Here is a 20,937-nt window from a genome sequence, read left to right on the forward strand (position 1 = left end):
ATTAGAAACAATGTTTTTAATGTTGATTAAACTATGAATGATGAAAATAATTCTAAAATTAGACAATTTTACACTTTTTCCATTTTCTATTCTCTGGAAAAAGGAGGGAATACATCTTCTTACCAAGTCTTTCTGGCAGTTCTCTTCTGAAATTGTATTTCCTGCTGCTAAGATAGGCTGCCTGCATTTACTTACAAGCATGTTGCCTGCAAGTCCACGATTCCTGTCATATCACCATAAGGGAGGTTATATTTTCTAATGAAAAAGTTATGTCAGTAAAAGCCATAATGTAGCTACAGCTACACCGTCATAAGTCAATCTATGCTACTTTGCTTCATATACACACTCTAATACAGACATAACTGTATGTGCTCTGAGGAGGCTTTATTAAAAAAACTATTCTGATACAGCTAAATTTCTGAAATTTACTACTGTATAGACCAAAATTTTTTAGGTGAAAGCCCATAACAAGATACTTGCTTTTGTAAAGTTTTATTGTGTCATATCACAATCAGCAGGGCTAATGTGAGGTGAAATTTAAATTTGGGTAATCGGGGTCTTGTTGTAATGGAGATTCATGTTTTCATATTAAAAACAGTTGTTCTAAGTAAAATACTGATATAAAATATAAACCAGTTTATATTTCTTTTACATCACTGTTGGGGCAGAAATTTGCCAGAAACAAAATCATGGAGCTGGAGCCAGATTCAAATGTTGTTTTTCGAGTGACAGTCAATCCTAGAATATGCTAGCTGAAAGGTGGAAAAATATTTGGACATTCCTAAATAGTTCTGCATCTTTTTGCGTGTATTACAGGACGCTTCACACGGCACTTAAATATTGTATCTATCCGTTCTTTTGATGATGACATATTAACCACGATTTTTACTGCAGTTGCTGATTGGCACTTCAGCAAAGGCTTTGAGCCTGTGTTTCTAAGGTAATGTGATATATTTCCTGTTACACCTTTGTCATCTTTTCTCCTGTGATTTATCTGCAGAAGTTAAAACTGTATCTCTTTTCCTTCTTAAGGCTGGGTAAGATAATGGTTCAAGCGACAATGGTGATTTATAAAATGGCGGTTGATAATTTTCTCCCAACTCCTTCAAAATCCCACTATGTCTTTAATCTACGGGATTTTTCCAGGGTTATTAAAGGAGTGCTGCTCTGTCCACACACTCATTTGCAAGTAAGTTGTAGTTTAATTATGTTGCCGTAAAGTTGTTTTTATAATATCAGTAAGTAAATGTTTCAAAATAAATGAACTGTGATTTCAATAGATTTATAAGCTTTAAAATCAGGATAGTCCCTGAATACCTTGCTATATATTTTCTGTCTGTCTCTGACGGAGACAGCTGTCATTTTTGTTAATATTCTTTACATGTATTACAGTTGGGCCCAGAGGTCCAAGGCCCACCTGTTAAGGCCTGTACAACAAGTTAGACAGTCCCTTCTCTTGAGCTTTCAAACTAAATATACAAAAGAAACAAATGTGGGAAAAGACTTGGTATCTCTCTTTTACAAATGGCAAGCTCATCAGCAAACAAGACTTGAGTAATTTAGCCCCGAGTTTGCCTGTTGTCACAGACTACAAATGAATACTGATAGGTGTATATGATTTTCATCCCTCTACTTTTTTCATCCATTTTCAGTAAAATGTCAGGTTAAAGGAGTATTAACAGTTTTATTTCTGTTGGGGGAATGTTTTTGGTGCAGAAACAGAACAAAACAGCTACAAGCTATTCAGGGGAAGTCTTAGCTACCAACAGTTTTGAGCAGGGCTTGGCTTAGAACCCATGAGCCATATCTTTGAAAGATTTATTCTTTACTTTATGTTGGAAGGGTGGGGAGATTTGATACAGTAGAGAAAAATGCTTTGACATAAGAGTCCAAGTTTGTATTGGCAGGGAGGACAAGATGGTAACAAGATGGTGAGGAAGCCAGTTAAGTTAGCAGATGCTGAGCCATGTGCTGAATGGCTTGGAATTGAAAGATTCCCACTGAGTTTAGTACAAGATATAGCAGGGTCCAGATGGACATTTCTAGCCTTTTGTTTTTAAACAAATCCTGCCTGAGCTATACTTACTCATTTTCTTGTATTTACATTTTCAGGATGAAGATAAACTGATCAGACTTTGGATTCATGAGGTCTACCGAGTTTTCTATGATCGCTTAGTTGAGGAGGAGGACAGGAAGGTATTCTTTCAGATGGTACAAGAGACAACATCAAATATCTTCAAGCAGAGCTTTAATAAGGTATTTTTGGGTAATGTGCTGGGACCAAGAATGAGACTGATGCATTTTCAGAAGTACTTGGACATTGAGATTACATTAGTATTAGACAGATTTTGAATAACTTTGATCAGTGCATTTAAAAAGTATGGATGGTCTTCTATTCAGTATTAAGTATTATACATCTTCTTAGTCAAGTTAATACAAATTACTTCATATCAGAATGATTCATAACTTCAGAAGGATTCTGTGTTGGTACAGAGGACTATATGGAATAAATGTCTTACACAATATTTATCTGGTCTTTTGCTTAAGTTAATATCTGGATGAGCCAATGGGAGTAGTGGGTACTTTCCTGAGAAGTCTTTTGGGAATTTGTCCTATATTTGAAAGCAAAATCTCTCTGTGAAGTATGCATATGTGGAAACTTGCATGTCAACCTACAGCATATTCCCCATTTAGGTGGTTTTTTGTGGGTTTTTTTTTTTTTCAGACTAAAGTGATAACTAGAATAGCTGGAAAACAGCTTCCCACAGTGTTATTACTATGTAGATAAGAATGATTATGATGTTAAGGAAAATAATTCTCTAATAGTTTGTATTATCTGTTGATTCTTTTCTCTAGGTACTGAGTCATATCTCACCTACTGGAGAAATCTCTGATGATAATATTCGCAGCCTGTTCTTTGGAGACTATTTGAAGCCAGGCAGTAATGTAAAAGTATATGATGAAATCACGGATTTAAAGCAACTGACAGCTGTGATGGAATACTACCTTGAGGAATACAACAATATCAGCAAAGCACCGATGTCCTTAGTCATGTTCAAGTTTGCTGTTGAGCATATCTCAAGGATATGCAGGGTATTGAAACAGGATAATGGACATCTGTTGTTGTTGGGGGTTGGCGGGAGTGGTCGACAGAGTGCTACCAAGCTAGCAACCTACATGAATACCTTTGAACTCTTTCAAATTGAAATTACGAAGTCCTATGGAATCAATGAATGGAAAGAAGATGTTAAAAAAATCATGCTGAAAGCAGGTGTTGGTAACAAGAATGTGTCCTTTTTGTTCTGTGATAATCAAATAAAGGATGACGCATTTGTAGAAGATATCAACATGCTTTTAAATACTGCTGATGTGCCTAATATCTTCACAACAGATGAGAAAGCTGAAATTGTTGAGAAAATGCAAAGTGCAGCAGGGATGGAGCACAGGAAAATTGAAGCCACTTCCCTTGCTATGTACAATTTCTTTATTGAAAGGGTGAAGAAAAATTTGCATATTGTCTTAGGTCTGTATACAATGTGTTATTTCTTCAAATGTTTTCTTAGGCTTAGATTTTTCTGCTTCCTAACTGCAAACAAACTTAGGTAACAATCATGATTTTTTTTTTTTCCTAGCCATGAGTCCTATTGGAGATGCATTTCGGAATCGATTACGGATGTTTCCTTCATTGATAAACTGCTGCACCATTGATTGGTTCCAACCCTGGCCTACAGATGCTTTGGAAATGGTTGCTAACAAGTTTTTAGAGGATGTTGAACTCGAAGATGACATTAGAAAAGAGTATGAGTTTGTCTGTCAAGAAACATATGAAGCAAATGTTTGTTCCCCTCCCCCTCACACCCCCAACATACTTGATCAGGAAACTGTCCTTATAAATGGACAAAGCTAAGCCAACTCTGGAATTTCAGTGCAAGAAAAGCAGGCCACTCTTTGAAAGGAGTCTAAAATATTTGTTATAATGGGGAAAAAACAATTCTGCCTTCACTAACACTAATATAATTTCATAAGCTTAGAGTAATTTCCTCATAATTAACATAAAGACAGATTCTATTTTCATAGTAATGTGGAAAAATTTTCTCTAGGGTTGTGTCAATGTGCAAATATTTCCAAGAAAGTGTGAGAGAGCTCTCCATCAGCTATTTTACTACACTGCGAAGACACAACTATGTGACACCAACTTCATACCTAGAATTGATTCTTACCTTTAAGACTCTGCTGAATAGCAAAAGGCAAGAAGTCGACATGATGAGAACTCGTTATCTTATGGGACTTCAAAAACTTGACTTTGCATCTTCCCAAGTAAGTTTCAGATGAGAACACTGAATATGTGCCATATGCGTACTTTAGTATGGGCTTTGTATAAACTGATTAAAACTTATAAAAATAAACCTTATTAAATTCCCTCTTCACTATATTCATGATGCTATTGTTAATTGTCTACAGAAAGCAGCAAAAGAAGTTAGATTACTGCTTAGCCATTTTAGGAAATTGTGGTATGCAAATTCGGATTACAGCACTTAATAGAAAGCTAAATGAAATTGATGGTACTCATTAAATGTTGAAGGAATAAACCTTACAAATTTAATTATTTTCTCAAAACCTTATACGGAGAATCCATGCCTCAGTAGTAGTGCATCCTAGTACATATTACCCTTTTCAAAATAGGGGAGAAGTTGGAGAATGTTGTAGGACAATAATAAACATTAATTCCTGAGTAGATCCCCAGTAGGAAATTGATCAGGTTCCAGGTAAATAACCCCCTTTTTCAACCCATGTGATCTAGGGATTGATCCTTCCAAGATGCAAAGTAAAGGGTCTTCCAGATACTTGCTGGATGAAGAACATCATCCAGTTTGCAGCTGTTGCTGTCACTAATTCTGTGTTTTCTTCCAACTTTGTTTTGGATTTTTCCACCTGTGCAATAAAGGATTATTTGGGGTTCCATAAACCTGACTGTCAGGAAAAAAAATAAAATTAATCAATTTATTTCTCATTATTAAAATTAAGTGGATCATAAAAAAGCAAGAGTATTCCATGGATAAAAAAAAATTCTTTAAAAAAATCTAGTCAGTTGAATAAAACAGCTCTTAGTAAAAATAGGATAGAGAACTATTTTAATATTTATTTAGATCAAGTGTCCCTTTTTAGATTGTATTAATATACTGTCTTTTGATCTTTCTTCCTAATACATCAAGATGTGAAATGCATGCAATGTTTACACAAATTTCTTGATTTCCTGTTATATTCATCAGGTTGCAGAGATGCAGAAAGAACTGACTGCCCTTCAGCCTGAACTGATTCAAACTTCTGCAGAAACAGAGAAAATGATGATTCAAATTGAAAAGGAAACAGCTGAAGTAGATGCAAAGAAGGAACTAGTGTCAGCAGATGAAAAAGAGGCTAATGAAGCAGCAGCTGTTGCTAAAGCTATTAAGGTAGTGTACAAGGGCTTGAGCCTGGAGCATGATGGGTTCCAAGTCTTTCCAAGTAAATGGGAGCTGTGATGATGTGTTAATGGGATGATCCAAGCTCTTAAAGTGAAAAAGTTGCAAAGGATGATGAAGGAGATGTTCCTAATATAAATAAGGTAAATTTTGGCTGTTTGGATTATGACTGTATCTCACAGTACTGCATAGCTTCCCTTTCTAGTTCACATCCCAAAAGATGTATAGCTCTTACTTCTGTACTAAAATATTTTCTTTCTCAACAGATTGAGTAATGAGATTATACTGTTTCCAGGCCCAAAGACAGTTTGTTTAGAGTTAGCTGAGGTAATTTGGCATAGCACTGCATAGAGCCCTATTAGGCATAACCTGCCATAGCCAGATGTCTGTAACACAGAATTTCCCGTGGGAAGCTGCAGGATTCCTCAATATTTTTTTTGTAACTAGTGGGAAATGTCAGTGATAAATAAGATAGATAATTACTGAGCTCTGAGTACATGATAAAGAACTTAAGTTACACAGTATATATTTTTACCTGTTCAGCACTGTAAGATTTAACTAAGAACAACTGTATCTAACCTGTATTTTAATTGTCCTTGTCAGACCAGAGAGACTTTGATCTTGAAAGCTTGTCTGGCTTTTTCAGCTATCAGTTCAGTTTATGGAAGTTACTAATTTCTCTACAAACGTTCCCTCTTTAAACTGTGCAGACAAATTGTGAAAGTAGTTTTCTCTCCAAGAAACACAATGTTGTGAAGAGTCTTTTTATTAGGTACTTATAAGCAGAGAAGGTTCTCTGGAAGGTGCTGGAGTGTGGTAATCAGGTTGCAGACCTTGTATTGTATGAAGGTTTACAGGCTTCTGCCCAATGTCTTAACAGGATGAATGTGAAGGAGACCTTGCTGAGGCCACGCCAGCTTTGGAAGCAGCACTTGCAGCTCTTGATACCCTGAATCCTTCAGACATCTCTCTTGTGAAATCCATGCAGAATCCACCTGGTCCTGTTAAACTCGTCATGGAGAGTATCTGTGTCATGAAGGGAACTAAACCAGAGAGAAAGCCTGACCCAAGTGGCAGTGGTAATGATGCAGTATTTGTTATCCCTGCCCTAGGAATGCTTGGGGTACTGCTGTGTTGTACTGGTGAACTGCTTCTGGCATGAATGCAGCCGTGTGCACTAAAAGTACATTTTGCTAGCAATGACTTATAACTACACTGAATAGCTAAGAGTTGCTTTTGCCATTGTAGCATTTTGCACTTGCTTGACACTCTTGTATAAGCTTTGTAAATATGATACCAGCCACCAGCACAAAGTCATCTCTTCAACTTGCTTTGACCCAATCTTGAGAGTTGCATTGCCATGAGGAACACTGGGAGCTGGAGATGTGCTGTGCACAATTCACCTGTATTTTCCTCTCTATCCCTGCTACCAAACTCTATCTGGGAGACAGAATTCTAGCTATACCCCTGCCATAGGTGATTACTCTAACAAGCTCTTTCAGTGTGGGTTAAGTTCTTATTGTGGGATTGCACAGGATTTGTGAGGTAGGAAAGAGACCTTTTTCTTTCACTTTTCTTCCATGCTCCCTTAGTTCAACCTTTCATAATTGAAAATAAGAATTCTATAAATGTCTTTCATCCAAAACTGTCTTATCTAGATTAGGAAGGAATGCTTCCACACAGTTACTGGTTTATCTAATAAACTATGCTAAGAAAGATTGTATATTAATTTGTTTCCCTTATTTTGCTTGGTTGATTTAGAATTAATATGTCATTAATAAACATGACTTAAGTTAGTGATGCTGAAGTTCCTATCTGAATTTCTTTAGGTAATGACTTTCCCAAGCTAGTTAACAGTGGTTGCATAGTAAAATTATGTTGCAAAATCATTGATGTTAATTCTTCATATTATGTTTCAAGTATTTTTTCAGCTCAAACATGCATGTTTTAAGCCTGATTTTAATATTATTTGCAATATAGGTAAAATGCTGGAAGACTACTGGGGGCCATCTAGAAAAATTCTTGGAGATCTGAAATTTCTTGAGAGCTTAAAGACGTATGACAAAGATAATATTCCTCCTGCTATAATGAAGAGAATTAGAGAGAGGTTTATTGATCATCCAGATTTTCAGCCAGCTGTCATAAAAAATGTCTCATCTGCCTGTGAAGGACTATGCAAGTGGGTGCGTGCCATGGAGGTATATGACCGTATTGCAAAAGTGGTTGCCCCTAAGCGCGAACGTTTGAGAGCTGCAGAAGAATTACTGGACGTTCAAATGCAGAAGTTAAAAACAAAACAAGCAGAACTTAAGGAGGTAGTTGATCGCCTTCAAGCTTTAAATGATGAGTTTGACAACATGAATGACCGGAAGAGAGAATTAGAAAATAATATTGAACTCTGTTCACAGAAGCTCATGAGAGCTGAACAGCTAATTAGTGGTCTTGGTGGAGAGAAGGATAGGTGGACAGAAGCTGCACGATTATTAGGAATTCGGTACATAGACCTTATAGGAGATGTGTTATTATCATCAGGAACTGTGGCTTATCTGGGAGCCTTTACTGTCAATTACCGCCTAAAATGTCAAAAGCAATGGCAGGTCTTGTGCAATGAAAAGAACATACCGTGCTCTGGTGACTTTAGCTTGAGTAATACATTAGGGGATCCAGTCAAAATCCGTGCATGGCAGATTGCTGGATTGCCAGTTGATTCTTTTTCCATTGACAATGGCATAATTGTTTCTAACTCAAGAAGATGGGCTTTAATGATAGATCCTCAAAGGCAAGCTAATAAGTGGGTAAAAAATATGGAGAAAACTAACAGGCTGTCAGTTATCAAATTATCTGACACACATTATGTGAGGACATTAGAAAATGCTATTCAGCTTGGAACACCGGTCTTGTTAGAAAATATTGGTGAAGAGCTAGATGCTTTCATAGAACCCATTTTATTAAAGCTAACATTCAAACAACAAGGAGTAGAGTACATGAAATTAGGGGAAAATATAATTGAATATTCAAGAGATTTCAGGTTTTACATAACAACCCACTTAAGAAATCCTCATTATCTTCCTGAAGTAGCTGTGAAAGTTTGTCTACTCAACTTCATGATCACACCTTTGGGTCTTCAGGACCAACTTCTTGGAATTGTAGCTGCAAAGGAAAAGCCTGAGCTAGAAGAAAAGAAAAATGAACTGATTATAGAAAGCGCAGCCAACAAGAAACAACTAAAGGAAATAGAAGATAAAATCCTGGAGATCCTTTCCAATTCAGAAGGAAACATCTTAGAAGATGAAACAGCAATTAATATTTTGTCTTCATCCAAAGAATTATCTGAAGAAATCTCTGAAAAACAGACAATTTCCTCTGTAACTGAAATGCAAATAGATTCTACTCGATTGGGGTATAAGCCAGTTGCTATTCATTCAGCTGTTGTCTTCTTCTGCATTTCTGATCTGGCAAACATTGACCCTATGTACCAGTATTCACTGATTTGGTTCATTAACTTGTATGTTCAATCTATTGCTAAAAGCAAAAAGAGTGAAGATCTAGAGGAGAGAATTAAAAATATAACCCAGCATTTCACAAGAAGCATCTATAATAATGTCTGTCGTTCACTGTTTGAAAAGGATAAGCTGTTATTCTCCTTCCTTCTGACAGTAGGCATTATGAAGGGAAAAGACGAAATAGATGATGAGGTTTGGCGTTTCCTACTGACAGGAGGTGTTGCTCTTGATAATCCTTACCCCAATCCAGCTCCAGATTGGCTATCTGACAAATCCTGGGGTGAGCTTGTACGTGCATCTAGTCTGACAAACCTCCAGGGACTAATGGAACACGTAAGAGAGAATTTTTCAAAGTGGAAACTAATATATGACTCTGTAAAACCCCATGAAGAAGCCTTCCCAGATGCGTGGAGCACACTGATGGGGTTAGATCGCATGGTTATTCTCAGATGTTTGAGACCTGACAAAATTATTCCAGCAGTGCAGGACTTCATTGTGGAAAATATGGGAAGAACATTTATTGAACCACCTACTTTTGATCTTGGAAGAAGTTACAGTGATTCAACTTGTTGTGCCCCTATGATTTTTGTATTATCACCAGGTGCTGATCCTATGGCAGGTGAGATTGGTATTAAAAAAGTCTTTTTTTATCTGGTTAAATGTCACTGAGTGTGACTAAACTGATAATAGCGTAGGCCCCTTCATCTGATCTTAAAGTGTCTTTAAAGTACAGAGGGTGGAATGAATGTAGTGATGATGAAATGTCTAGGCCTCTGAGCAGCAATTTAGGGATTTAACAGCTTGTAACATCCAGACCAGTTCATAATTTATGCTTGCATTACAATTCTTTCAGTGGGTGTTTGGGACTTGCCCTGGTCTTTGTTGCAACTCCTCCCCCAGATAGTTTCCGCCCTCTCAGTTACTAATAAAATAGTGTATATTACCACATTTATAAACACATCTGTTAAATGTCCTTTAAAAAATAACCACCCAGATTATTTTTAAACCTGGTTTTCTGCCAAAAGAATTATAATATGGAGCCATACTGTAAGGATGTATTTCCAGGAGGTACTGGTTTTGATGGCAAAGCTGGAGGGTTATTTTTAACCAGATCTAAAGATCCAATTTACAGCTCAACCCCCATAAACAATTGTACCCATGCAACAGAGAGAGTAGAGAACTGTAGTGCAGGCTGGAACTGAGCATTCAGGGCTAAAGGAGAGGACAGGGATTTAACCTGGCTAGTTTTGGGGTTTGGGTTTTTTTTCAGTATTACTTTATAGACCTAAATTTTAGCATATGCCTCAAACACAGTGACTAATACAGCATTTGATACTGCTTCGGAGTTGTTGAGGTGTTTGTTTTTTTAATTGAGTAAAATATTTGTTGACTTTTGCCCCTTTAATTACTTTTTTATTATAAAAATGATGAATATAACACAGATCTGCTTTCTAATGGACTTTGTGTGAAATTTGCCATCATAGGTTTGCTAAAATTTGCTGATGGTGTTGGCATGGGAGGCACAAGCATTCAAACTATCTCGCTTGGACAGGGCCAGGGCCCAATAGCAGCAAAAATGATTTATCAGGCTATTACTGATGGAACCTGGGTAGTGTTACAAAACTGCCATCTTGCAGCTAGCTGGATGCCTGCTTTGGAAAAAATCTGTGAGGAAGTTATAGTGCCTGAGAATACCAATGATAAATTCAGGTAGGAGTCTTAATATTTTGCTCTTTTTAATGGGAGTATTTCTTGTTAGCTGAAGACACTAGTAAAAAGAAATAAAACTTCTCTTGTGTGAACAACTAAGTATAACATTCATATCGTTTGTGTGCAGTGATAAAATATAGATGCCTAATTAGAATGTCATCTTTTCTACCTGTCCAATATAATCTACTTTATGCCTGCATTTTAGAACAAATTTAGATGTTATCATTATAGTTAAGCAAGTAATAAAACTTAGTCTTCTGCAGACCAATATTGAGGATTTGTCAGTATTGATGGTTTTTTGATAAATTGCTTTTTAAAATTCTTTTCAGGTTGTGGTTAACTAGTTATCCATCAGAAAAGTTTCCTGTTAGTATCCTCCAGAATGGCATCAAAATGACGAATGAGCCTCCAAAAGGAGTTAGAGTGAATCTTCTTCGATCATACCTTAATGATCCCATCTCTGACCCTGCATTCTTTAGCAGTTGCCAAAAGCCAGAAATGTGGCAAAAACTGATGTTTGGCCTTTGCTTTTTTCATGCTATTGTGCAGGAAAGGAGAAACTTTGGCCCACTGGGTAAGGTTTAGATTATTTTGCAGGTTGTTTCAAAAAGATTAGTAGTTTTGAAATGCATTATTGGAGCCTTCCTGTAAAAAGGCAGTTGTTAGCAATATTACAAGAGTGCAATCTATGTTGCACAGAACATAATAAAGTTTAAAAGCTGTTATTTGCAGCTGTTATTCTTATTCAGGCAAAGCTACTAAAAGTGTTACCCTGGGGGAGAACTAGAAAGTACTAGTTTTCCAAGTAAATATATTATACAGTAGTTACATTAAATTATAGCTTACAAAATTATTAACTTATTACCGTAGTTCTTACTAACCATTAAATCCAGTTCTGTTTTAAATTTTCATAATTAAAGATGTGTCTTCTTCAATTCTGCTTGTGTTATTTATGTGTATACTTCCTTTTATCAAAACTAGTGCATATGTTCACTTGGTATGAAACAAATTTATGTAACTGCAGTGTGTTGTTCATAACACAGCAATGAAAAGATATGTATTAGTAAGATTTGTGCTTCAGCTTTTGCTATAATCTTGAAATGTTTAGAAAACTATATAGAATTTCTACATTTTACGTAGAAATGTATGGAATTATAGATTCCATTTTTGTAACTATATAAAGCTTACCCTCTCCACTGGTGTACACGAAGTTCTCAGCCTTCCATTCTGACTGACTCTGTCTTCGTCATAACAGGTTACTATTATGAAATGTTATATTTTTACTGAAAGCCACTGTCCTTATTTTAATAGGCAGCTGTTTAAATAAACACTAGACTGCCAGTATGAAGATGTTTATTGCTTTAAAGTAAAAATATAATTTTTGTAAGGGACAAAGAGGTCATTTTCAAAAGCAACATCTACTCCTTCCCCCCAGCTGTCTGGAGGAAGAATGGTAGTTGCAGCAATAGCCCTATTTTTTGGTTTGCGCTAGGTGTATAGGTTTTCTGAAGGATTCTCTTATCTGGAGTATTCTCCTGTGTGGGTTTTTTTATTGTACCATTACTCTGAATGTCATATACAAACAACATTAATCAATGGGCAGATTCATTACAAATTAAAATCAATCAATGAATTAAAACTCCTGTTCTCATCGTCTCCAGATAGCAACAGATTAGCTGAGAGTACTGAGCAGGTCTGTGTTCTGCTTAAGGTAAAATATAATTTTTTAGGAGTGTGTGATGCCAAAATGCCTATGCTTATGTTTTAATTACATAGAATGATGGTAATAGTGCCTTAGGATACAATATTGTTATGGAGTCATATTGTCCCTGGTAAATGCCAGGGCTGCTTCTAGGTACTGTCTGGCAGCTGTTATCTTCAGCTCTGTAGTAGCAGTATAGTACCAATACCATAATTTCCTGAGTGTGGTTATCATATCAGTACAGTGCACCATTGCCATGTATATCTTTTCCGAATTCAACAGGTTGGAATATTCCATATGAGTTCAACGAGTCTGACCTCAGAATCAGTATGCGACAGATCCAGATGTTTCTGAATGAATATGAAGAAATCCCATTTGAAGCTCTGACATATCTAACAGGTACAGGCATTACGCACAACGTGTGTTGGCTTTGCTAGGCCCTTTCAGCTGGTACTATGATAAACTGATGAGTTCTTGACAAACTGAGTGGATTCCATTCAGGTTTACTTCTTGGCCTTCCACATACAGACAAGTTGGATCCCAGACCCTCAGGTGTCATTTCTGTCTTGGGTAATGTATAGCTAGAAGAATCACTAATGGTCCAGCAAACCTCCTGGTCTTTGTTTCATATATGTCAAGTGAAAACGTCAATGGCCTCTGTTTCACCTTAGCTGATCAATATGATCCTGACACAGTAAGCATTGGCAGTTTACCAGAGGATGTGATAATACTCATCAGTTTAAAGCAGGAGATGTTGACCTGTGTGAACAACTTGGTTGCTGTGGCTATTCAGTTCTCTTTCTCCAGAAAGACAGCTGCTTCTTGGCACCTCCTTCATCAGTCTTATAAAGATTATTCCTGATTTTTGCTAACATTATGAATAGCTTTATGAAAAAGAATTTTGGGAGTCAGGATTAAAGTAATAACTGTGAGGTTTTAGCTGTTTTCTGTACTTTATATCAGTGTAAACTTCCCCTCATTGATTGCCCTTTACTTAAGTCTCTCCAACCCCTTCTGCAGAGGGGTACTGAGTATTTGTGATCCCTTGTTTTCTACTGTATACATACATAATCAGGTTAAGTTTGCATGAAAGGAACAAGACAAGGATCAGCTATATAGTACTGTTCAGATTTTGACAGTTCTAAAAAAATCTTATGAGAATTTCAAGCAAAACAGCTGTCATTTAAAATATGAGATTATTTACTGTGGCATGAGTAGCAGTTTCGCAGATCATCTCATAGTGTTCCTTAAACCTTTCATCATGAAGACACACAGATTTGGCCCATAGTTCCAAAGGTGTTAAAGTGGCTGATTTCCATTGAATCAATTGACGCATAGGACCTAAAAACTTTTGAAGATCTGGAGCTCTGGAACTTCAACTTTATTGCAAAACAATTTTTATTTGTTCATTAACTTTCAATTTTTCATCCTGGTTTTCTTTGTCCTTTCCCAGGGGAATGTAACTATGGAGGTAGAGTAACAGATGATAAAGACAGGCGTCTTCTCCTGTCCCTTCTTTCCATAGTTTACAACAAGGATATAGAGCAGGACAAGTATATGCTTGCAGCTGGAGATGACTACTACATACCACCACATGGTCCATATGAGGTGAGAAGATAACAGATGTAAATTGTCTCTGAGTTATTGGGAAAAACCTTATCTACACTGTACTTTGATATGCTGAGTACAACAAATAGAAAGTAAAATACATAAGATCACAAAGCCGTGCCAGAATATATCTTATGTATGAAATATGCATCTGGTACTTAGTATCTTGCACACCCAAGGTGTGATGATCCAATATTCTGATGTTTGTTGATGCAAAGAGCCACCCCTGTGTGGGTTTCCAGTAGAGTTGTAGAAAGCCACCAGGAGTCAGGCTTCAGGAATTTACAGGGTACTTCTGCACCCTCTTTCAACCACTTTTGCCTTGAAAGCAGTGATCAGGATGAGAAGGTGGAATGGCACATATATTCTCAATTTTCCCTTCTAACAACTGCATAGAGATACAGAATGAGTTCAAATCCCACCTGTCTGTGTAGCCTGCAGTTGTAAGGGTGATACACACAGCATCCTACCCTCTTCTCTGACTCCTACCAGTTCTCCTTGAATATTTCTAATGTATATTCCTTCTTCTTGCTTTCTCTTGCTACTTAGATGAGGGGGTAAGAACAACTCCTCACTGAGTCTTTGTATCATTCAAAACTTTGATATTTATCTCTGTGGACTATTCAATTCCTAGATGAATATAACAGGGAACTAATGTGTTTGATTGTAAATGGGAAGGTTCTGTCCAAGTTGGGTTAACTGATCATTTATGAATATAGTTAATGTAAATCATTGCATGATTTTTTGGTATCTAAATGTTTCTTTTACAGTCTTACATTGAATACATACGAAGTTTACCTATTACAACACACCCTGAAGTGTTTGGACTTCATGAAAATGCAGACATCAGCAAGGATAACCAGGAGACTAACCAGCTTTTCCATGGAGTGCTCCTGACTTTGCCTAGAGAAGCAGGGGGAGGTGGCAAATCCCCTCAGGTAGCTGGGGAAGAAAGATCAATGTGCACCCTTTCCTGTCATGCCCTAGGTCTCAGAGTAACCCAACACCTCTCATCACGTGACTGTGACATTTGGAATAGATGTGAATGAATGTCCCAGTAGAGAAGCAGACAGATTTGGCATAGAAGAACCTTTAAAGATGGAAGATACCTAATGACTTTGAATTCAAATAGGTTAATACCACACAGCCCCACCTGGTTGAGTAGAACATGCATTTTGAGTGTTTCTTTCATATTTTGTGTTTTAAAGTAACAGTAAAGTGCTTCACTTCAATCATGAATTGTAGTTAGAGCACAGTTAACAATCACAGTTGCTAACGCACCTCAAATCACATCCATCTCTAGGCAGTTTGAAAGTATGACATTTAACTGCAGTCTACAGGTTCATGTAGTGGCCTGATTTCATCCAGCAGTGGTTGTATGACCATCCCTGCCATTCTCACTAGGGGACAGACTCCAGAGTGCCAGGAAATTTTATCAAGTCATTCAGCCATCAGGCAAGTAATATAAACCCCTTAGAGGCAAAAGTTGTCTTCTTGGTGAAGTCTGTGCTATAATGGCACTTCCAGTCTGTGATTACTCATTGAATTCTTGGGTTTTGAGATACGATTTTTTGCTTCCCCTTGGCTGCTTCAGTGTCTACAGTCCCAAACATGTAACTATGTGGCAAAAAGAAAGGGGACAGTTTGGCAGAATGGAATCACTTGAACACAGACCTCACTGTCATCTACCCCTCCATGGGACCTGGTTGTGAAGCTGCTGGGAATTTCTTTCCATCCTGTCCTGGCAGCTCAGGTTACTCAGGCCAAATCCATGCCCTTTTGAGACATAGATAAATGACCTTTCAAAGCCCTCAGATTTGACATCCTATATTTTATACACATGTGGATTCTTGAAAAGTGGAACTGATGGAGCCTCATTTCCTGTGGGGTTGTCTAGTGATCGTATTCTCTGATGTCTAATATGCTGTAAGTAAAGCTGCTCTCGTGGCTGGGGTATCCATATAGTCTTCCCGTCATTTTCCCCATGCTGCATGCTTTGTCTTTTCTTCATTGTGGCAGTAGTAGGATGATGCTTGTCTACCCTGCTGATGTTTCCTTAGAAGTTGCCTAAACCCTTTTGCAAATTATACTGAAATTACTAACAAATTTAAAATTATTGAGAAGGGAAAAGGAGCAAGCAGGCACATGCAGTGACAGACAGACAGAATGATGCACAAAGAGAGTAAGAGCATGTAAACACTATTTCTTTAGGAAAATGGACTAAAATACCCATGTTGTTATACAGAGAAAATATAAAATCTATAGTGGTTTATGGAATTTATTGAATAAAAATAGATGAAAAAAAGGGAAATTCCTTATTCACAGCAAACCTGTGATTTCAGGAAACTGTTGAAGATTTGGCGCAGGACATCCTCTCCAAATTACCAAGTGGCTTTGATGTTGAAGAGGTTATGAAGGTATACCCAGTACTTTATGAAGAGTCCATGAATACAGTCCTTAGGCAAGAACTAATTCGATTTAACAGGTATGGCTCAGTGTTTTGTGTAGGACTAGTAATACTGGAATATGCTTGCATTCATCAGTGCTAGCCACTCACAAGCCTTCAACAATTATAAGCCTTTTACAATACATTGTTCTTAATGTGATAGAGTCTGCTTTCGATGAACCTTTAAAAAAGACTTGAAAGCTGCAGCTGACTATCTGAGTATAGAAATAGTACCTATATTAATAGTACCTATATTCTTGGAGTATGAACTTAAATCAGATTTGAGTTTGTTGTGTTGAGGTAGGGCAGTCTATTGTTTTAAAGTCATACCCAGGCCCCAATATTCACAGCACACTATGTTAATTAGTGTTACAATCTTTAAAGCTCTTGTCACTTGATTTCCCTTGTCCAGAATGGGAATTTTCACTATCTTTCATTTCTCTGTGTTTTTTCTTTGTTTGTTTTTCCAAAGTTAAGTAAGAGTTTTGATAACTACAGGTGAGATAACGAATTTCTGACAGGACATTTACCAGCTTCGACTGGCCCTTCATTCAAGTTGGACTCAGAGGTCTTTAGCCAGATAGTAAGAAGTAAATAATGAGATGACAATTTCTTTGTTTTATCTGAAGGCTTACTGAAGTTGTGCGGAGCAGCCTCATTAATTTAGGCAAAGCCATTAAAGGCCAAGTGTTGATGTCATCTGAACTTGAAGACGTTTTCAATAGCATGCTCATGGGAAAAGTACCATCAATGTGGGCTGCCAAATCCTATCCATCACTAAAGCCACTGGGAAGTTACGTGTCTGACCTCCTCTGTCGTTTGGTCTTCTTCCAGGTATGCTAAACACAGACTGACAGGTCTAAGGACTTGCTACTTGAAAGCTGAATGAGTAAAACATGCTTCAGTGCTGTCCTCACTCAGCAGTACCCTTATAGCTCTAGATTGTGAACTACTTGCACATACTCTTGACCAAATACACACTGCATCAACAGCACTGGAATTAGCTGGGCAATTGCTCAGCAACATGAGTTGGGAGTACAGTCCTTTGGTGCTAATCCAGTGCTGTGTTTGGTAGTTTCCATTTTTCTATTTCTAGAAGATGCATTTTACTTTGCATTGATATCTTAATGACTTCCCTGCTCAAACTGAACCAGGTGTGAGAATGCTTTAGAAACAGTGTATAACAGGCACTATTAAATTTTTATATATGTGACTGTAAATGTCTTTCAAGTTTAATAAAAAATGACACCATTTCCACACACTTTTTGAACAAGCTATTTTATTCTTTATTCACCCTTCCATTATTTCCCTTGCATTCTTAGCGCTCTCTTTAAATTACTTAAAATTTCAGATGTACTTTAAAGAGCTGAGGTACTGAGATGTAGTGGAACCCCGTACATGTCAGGGGAGGAGAAAGCTAGAAAGAAGTGTCTGAAAGATTTGTTTAAGCAGCAGAGTTTACTGTTTGCTGGATCAGAGCACCATATGGGCTTCTTTTGACTCCACATGGCTTAGTGTGGGGATGTTCTGCCCTTGCCTTGTTTTTCCTGCTGCCTTTGTGATATCCGACAAAGATACTGGCCCGAGATCTCCTTGTCTGGCATCTTTGTACTGGAATGATTTCCTCTACTAGGATCTGATGTGTTGGCTGCAGTGAGTGTCATCGTAAATAGCTGACTTCTGTGATTTGTTGTCTTTGAAAAATACAGAACTAATGGTAGTATCAAAAGGATCCCAACAAGGTTTAGATCTCATTGTGCTGTTCGCATCTGAAAAGACATCCCTTTTCTGGTGAACTGGCACAGTGAAGCCACAAATGTATTTTTTCTTACGTTTGGTTTTTCTCTCCATATTCAGGATTGGGTCATCAATGGGCCACCCACAGTCTTTTGGCTCTCGGGATTCTTCTTCACTCAGTCTTTTTTGACTGGTGTTTTACAAAACTATGCCAGAAAATACACCATTCCGATTGACCATATTGGATTTGAATTTGAGGTAAGGAAATGCAGAGGAATTTTGGTTTTCTTGAACGACTTGAAACATGTTCTGGGGCAGCAAGGAATAGAATTTTCAAATTAAGAGAAATTTTATTTAAAGGAGCAATTTCAGACTATCACTTTTAGGATTTAATATACTCCAGATAAAAATAAAATAAAAATCAAGCAATGGTTTAATCATTCTAGGTGATGAAACAGGAGCACACAATGGAGAAAATGCCAGAAGACGGGGCTTATGTGCGAGGCCTTTTTTTGGAAGGTGCACGATGGGATAGAGAATCCTTGGTGATTGGAGAATCACTTCCAAAAATCCTTTATGATTCTTTGCCCATAATTTGGCTGAAACCTGGAGAAAGTTCCACATTTCTTCATATGAACATCTATTCGTGCCCTGTATACAAGACAAGTGCAAGAAGAGGTGTCTTATCCACCACTGGGCACTCAACCAACTATGTTCTCTCAATTGAACTCCCTTCAGACAAGCCCCAGAAACACTGGATAAATCGAGGTGTGGCAGCACTATGCCAGTTAGATGACTGAGAGTATGCAAGTCAAAATACATTTTGTTATTAAAAGATGTGCTTTACTCCCCAATGGCTGATTTTTTTTTTTCTATATTGGGATTTCCTGCTGACTTCAAAGCAGCTCCTAAATTCCTTTGTTTTTTAGCCATTATCAGCCACTGAGCAAGAGTGAGTGAAAAATAGAACACTACAAACAGAAACTTGTTTCAAAGGCCTGAGCTTTATCTTACAATAGATCAGAATGAACAGAACTCCCTCTCATCAAACTGTGTGCCACCCACATCACTACAAATCTTGTGAAATCCTAATACTACCACCTAGCTGCTATCATAGGGCTTTTTTTTTTTTTTTAAATAAAATTGGGACCGAAGAGTTTTGCTGCTGATTCTAATGGGAATCTAATCCACAACTCTTGCAAATAAGACTCTGTGGATTTGCCTACCATTTCTGTCCCAGGAGTATAGTTGTTGTCAACATGTAAAACCATCCTCAGCTAGAATGAACTGCCAGAGCTGTATTATAAAACTATATAACTGACAATCCTTGAAGATGTGCCTCAGAATTTCCATGGAAAACTTCTAGACAGCACATGCATTGAGAACCTGCCATTGCACAGAGCAGCATGCTCATCGCATAATTTTTTAACTTTTTAAATTTTGGTGTTATTTACCTACATATCCCAGGTGACTGATAAATGGAACTGTTCCCTTTCTCCCATAGTCTCATTTTACTTCCTTGTCTTGCCCTTTTACATGTTGGAGTAATAACCACCTGAAATTTTGTACTTATTTAGGCCCTTTCATCAGAGAAGCTCAAAGTAGCTTGCAAACATTAATTAAAAATAAAATAGCCTGAACATCTTCAAAGAGCTGTGCAGTCACTAACTAATCCCCACAGCATGACAAGAAGGTACTAATGATGCATCATTAGACTTCTTGTGTACACAGTACACAAGAAGCACAAAGATCAAGGCAAACATTTAAAAAAACCCCACTGCGTAAACATCCACTAATTTGGGGTCTTGTATTTTTTTTTTCATTGCCCAAATTGCAGCATTTTAATGACTTGCTCGAGGCCTCACAAAGTCAGAGATGCAGCTATAATTCAGCAATTCCCAGTATCCTGCTACAATCATTAAGTGACACTGCTACAACTCATTAAAATATATGGTTCTTGTCATAGGAATGTATCTGTTGTGTTGTGCTTAGCTGTTACAGGTGAAAACAGCATTCATTATTGTTTTATTAACCACTGGTTTGTTTTAGACAGATATTAGTAAAATAATCACTTTTAAGAATGGTAACATACAGGTAAGCAAAAGCGTTAAGGTATGTTGTACAGTGCTGCTCTGCACAAAGATATACATAGGTAATTAGTGCAGTAGCTTCATGTACATATGTACCATGTTCGATGCCTCATTAACAGTACGCAGGCATTTGGTGCATCATTATTGTTATGGGGTGACTAGGGCAAAGATGTCAGGCCAGGACACTTAAGGATATTTGTTTCAATAAAAGGGACAGAGATGTGCAGGTGTTTCAACTTACTGATAAGAAGAAACTACTCTTTAAGAATTTAGACTAAATGGTATTTGGCGCCTATAGCAAAAATAAAACTTGTTTATGAATGTTACAGCACAGTCATCCAAATTGACAACAATTTTTGAGAATCGTGTTTCAGAAGATCTATAATAAAGATTAATTAAAATTGGTCCTTTAAAAAAATTGTCTTCTTAGGCCTCATAAGAGGAACACAGATACTTTGTACTTTTCATATAATTAAAATTAACTGAAATTTACTACACATTTAAAAAACCATTGTGGTAATTACTATATTTTTGAATGGCTGCATCTAATTGTTGCTATCACATCAACAATTCAGATCACTGATTAAGTCACTGTGGCATCAAAGATAACAAACCAGTCATGAGCCCCCCCTTTATAGGTGCTTTGCACGCAGGCCAGAGAGGCTGGGCCTGGCTGTTA

At 37.3% G+C, this 20,937-nt stretch overlaps 2 protein-coding genes across 13 annotated transcripts in view; one reads left to right on the forward strand and one right to left on the reverse strand.

Annotated features, from left to right (window-relative positions):
- The window catches only part of DNAH3 (dynein axonemal heavy chain 3), a 59,181-nt gene extending 40,159 nt beyond the window's left edge, over positions 1-19,022 (forward strand). Inside the window, exons 43-60 of the mRNA XM_074886091.1 lie at positions 817-940; positions 1,033-1,189; positions 2,113-2,256; positions 2,857-3,523; positions 3,633-3,798; positions 4,101-4,317; positions 5,271-5,453; positions 6,343-6,541; positions 7,443-9,584; positions 10,450-10,675; positions 11,005-11,249; positions 12,660-12,776; positions 13,831-13,985; positions 14,756-14,923; positions 16,328-16,470; positions 17,061-17,265; positions 18,289-18,426; positions 18,615-19,022. Coding sequence (XP_074742192.1) covers positions 817-940; positions 1,033-1,189; positions 2,113-2,256; positions 2,857-3,523; positions 3,633-3,798; positions 4,101-4,317; positions 5,271-5,453; positions 6,343-6,541; positions 7,443-9,584; positions 10,450-10,675; positions 11,005-11,249; positions 12,660-12,776; positions 13,831-13,985; positions 14,756-14,923; positions 16,328-16,470; positions 17,061-17,265; positions 18,289-18,426; positions 18,615-18,968 — 5,750 coding nt within the window. The 3' untranslated portion in view covers positions 18,969-19,022. The remainder of the gene's footprint in view (positions 1-816; positions 941-1,032; positions 1,190-2,112; positions 2,257-2,856; positions 3,524-3,632; positions 3,799-4,100; positions 4,318-5,270; positions 5,454-6,342; positions 6,542-7,442; positions 9,585-10,449; positions 10,676-11,004; positions 11,250-12,659; positions 12,777-13,830; positions 13,986-14,755; positions 14,924-16,327; positions 16,471-17,060; positions 17,266-18,288; positions 18,427-18,614) is intronic.
- The window catches only part of LYRM1 (LYR motif containing 1), a 28,042-nt gene continuing 15,492 nt past the window's right edge, over positions 8,388-20,937 (reverse strand). For 10 of the 12 annotated variants that reach the window (XR_012631168.1, XR_012631167.1, XR_012631165.1 and 7 more), the window contains one exon: positions 17,694-18,819. The gene's annotated coding sequence lies outside the window, so the exon portion shown is untranslated. Of the gene's footprint in view, positions 8,633-17,693; positions 18,820-20,937 lie in introns of those variants that run through there. The other 2 variants (XR_012631166.1, XM_074886089.1) reach the window with 2 other exon arrangements.

This window comes from Strix uralensis, chromosome 16, assembly GCF_047716275.1.
Source record: "Strix uralensis isolate ZFMK-TIS-50842 chromosome 16, bStrUra1, whole genome shotgun sequence".
Taxonomy (NCBI): domain Eukaryota; kingdom Metazoa; phylum Chordata; class Aves; order Strigiformes; family Strigidae; genus Strix; species Strix uralensis.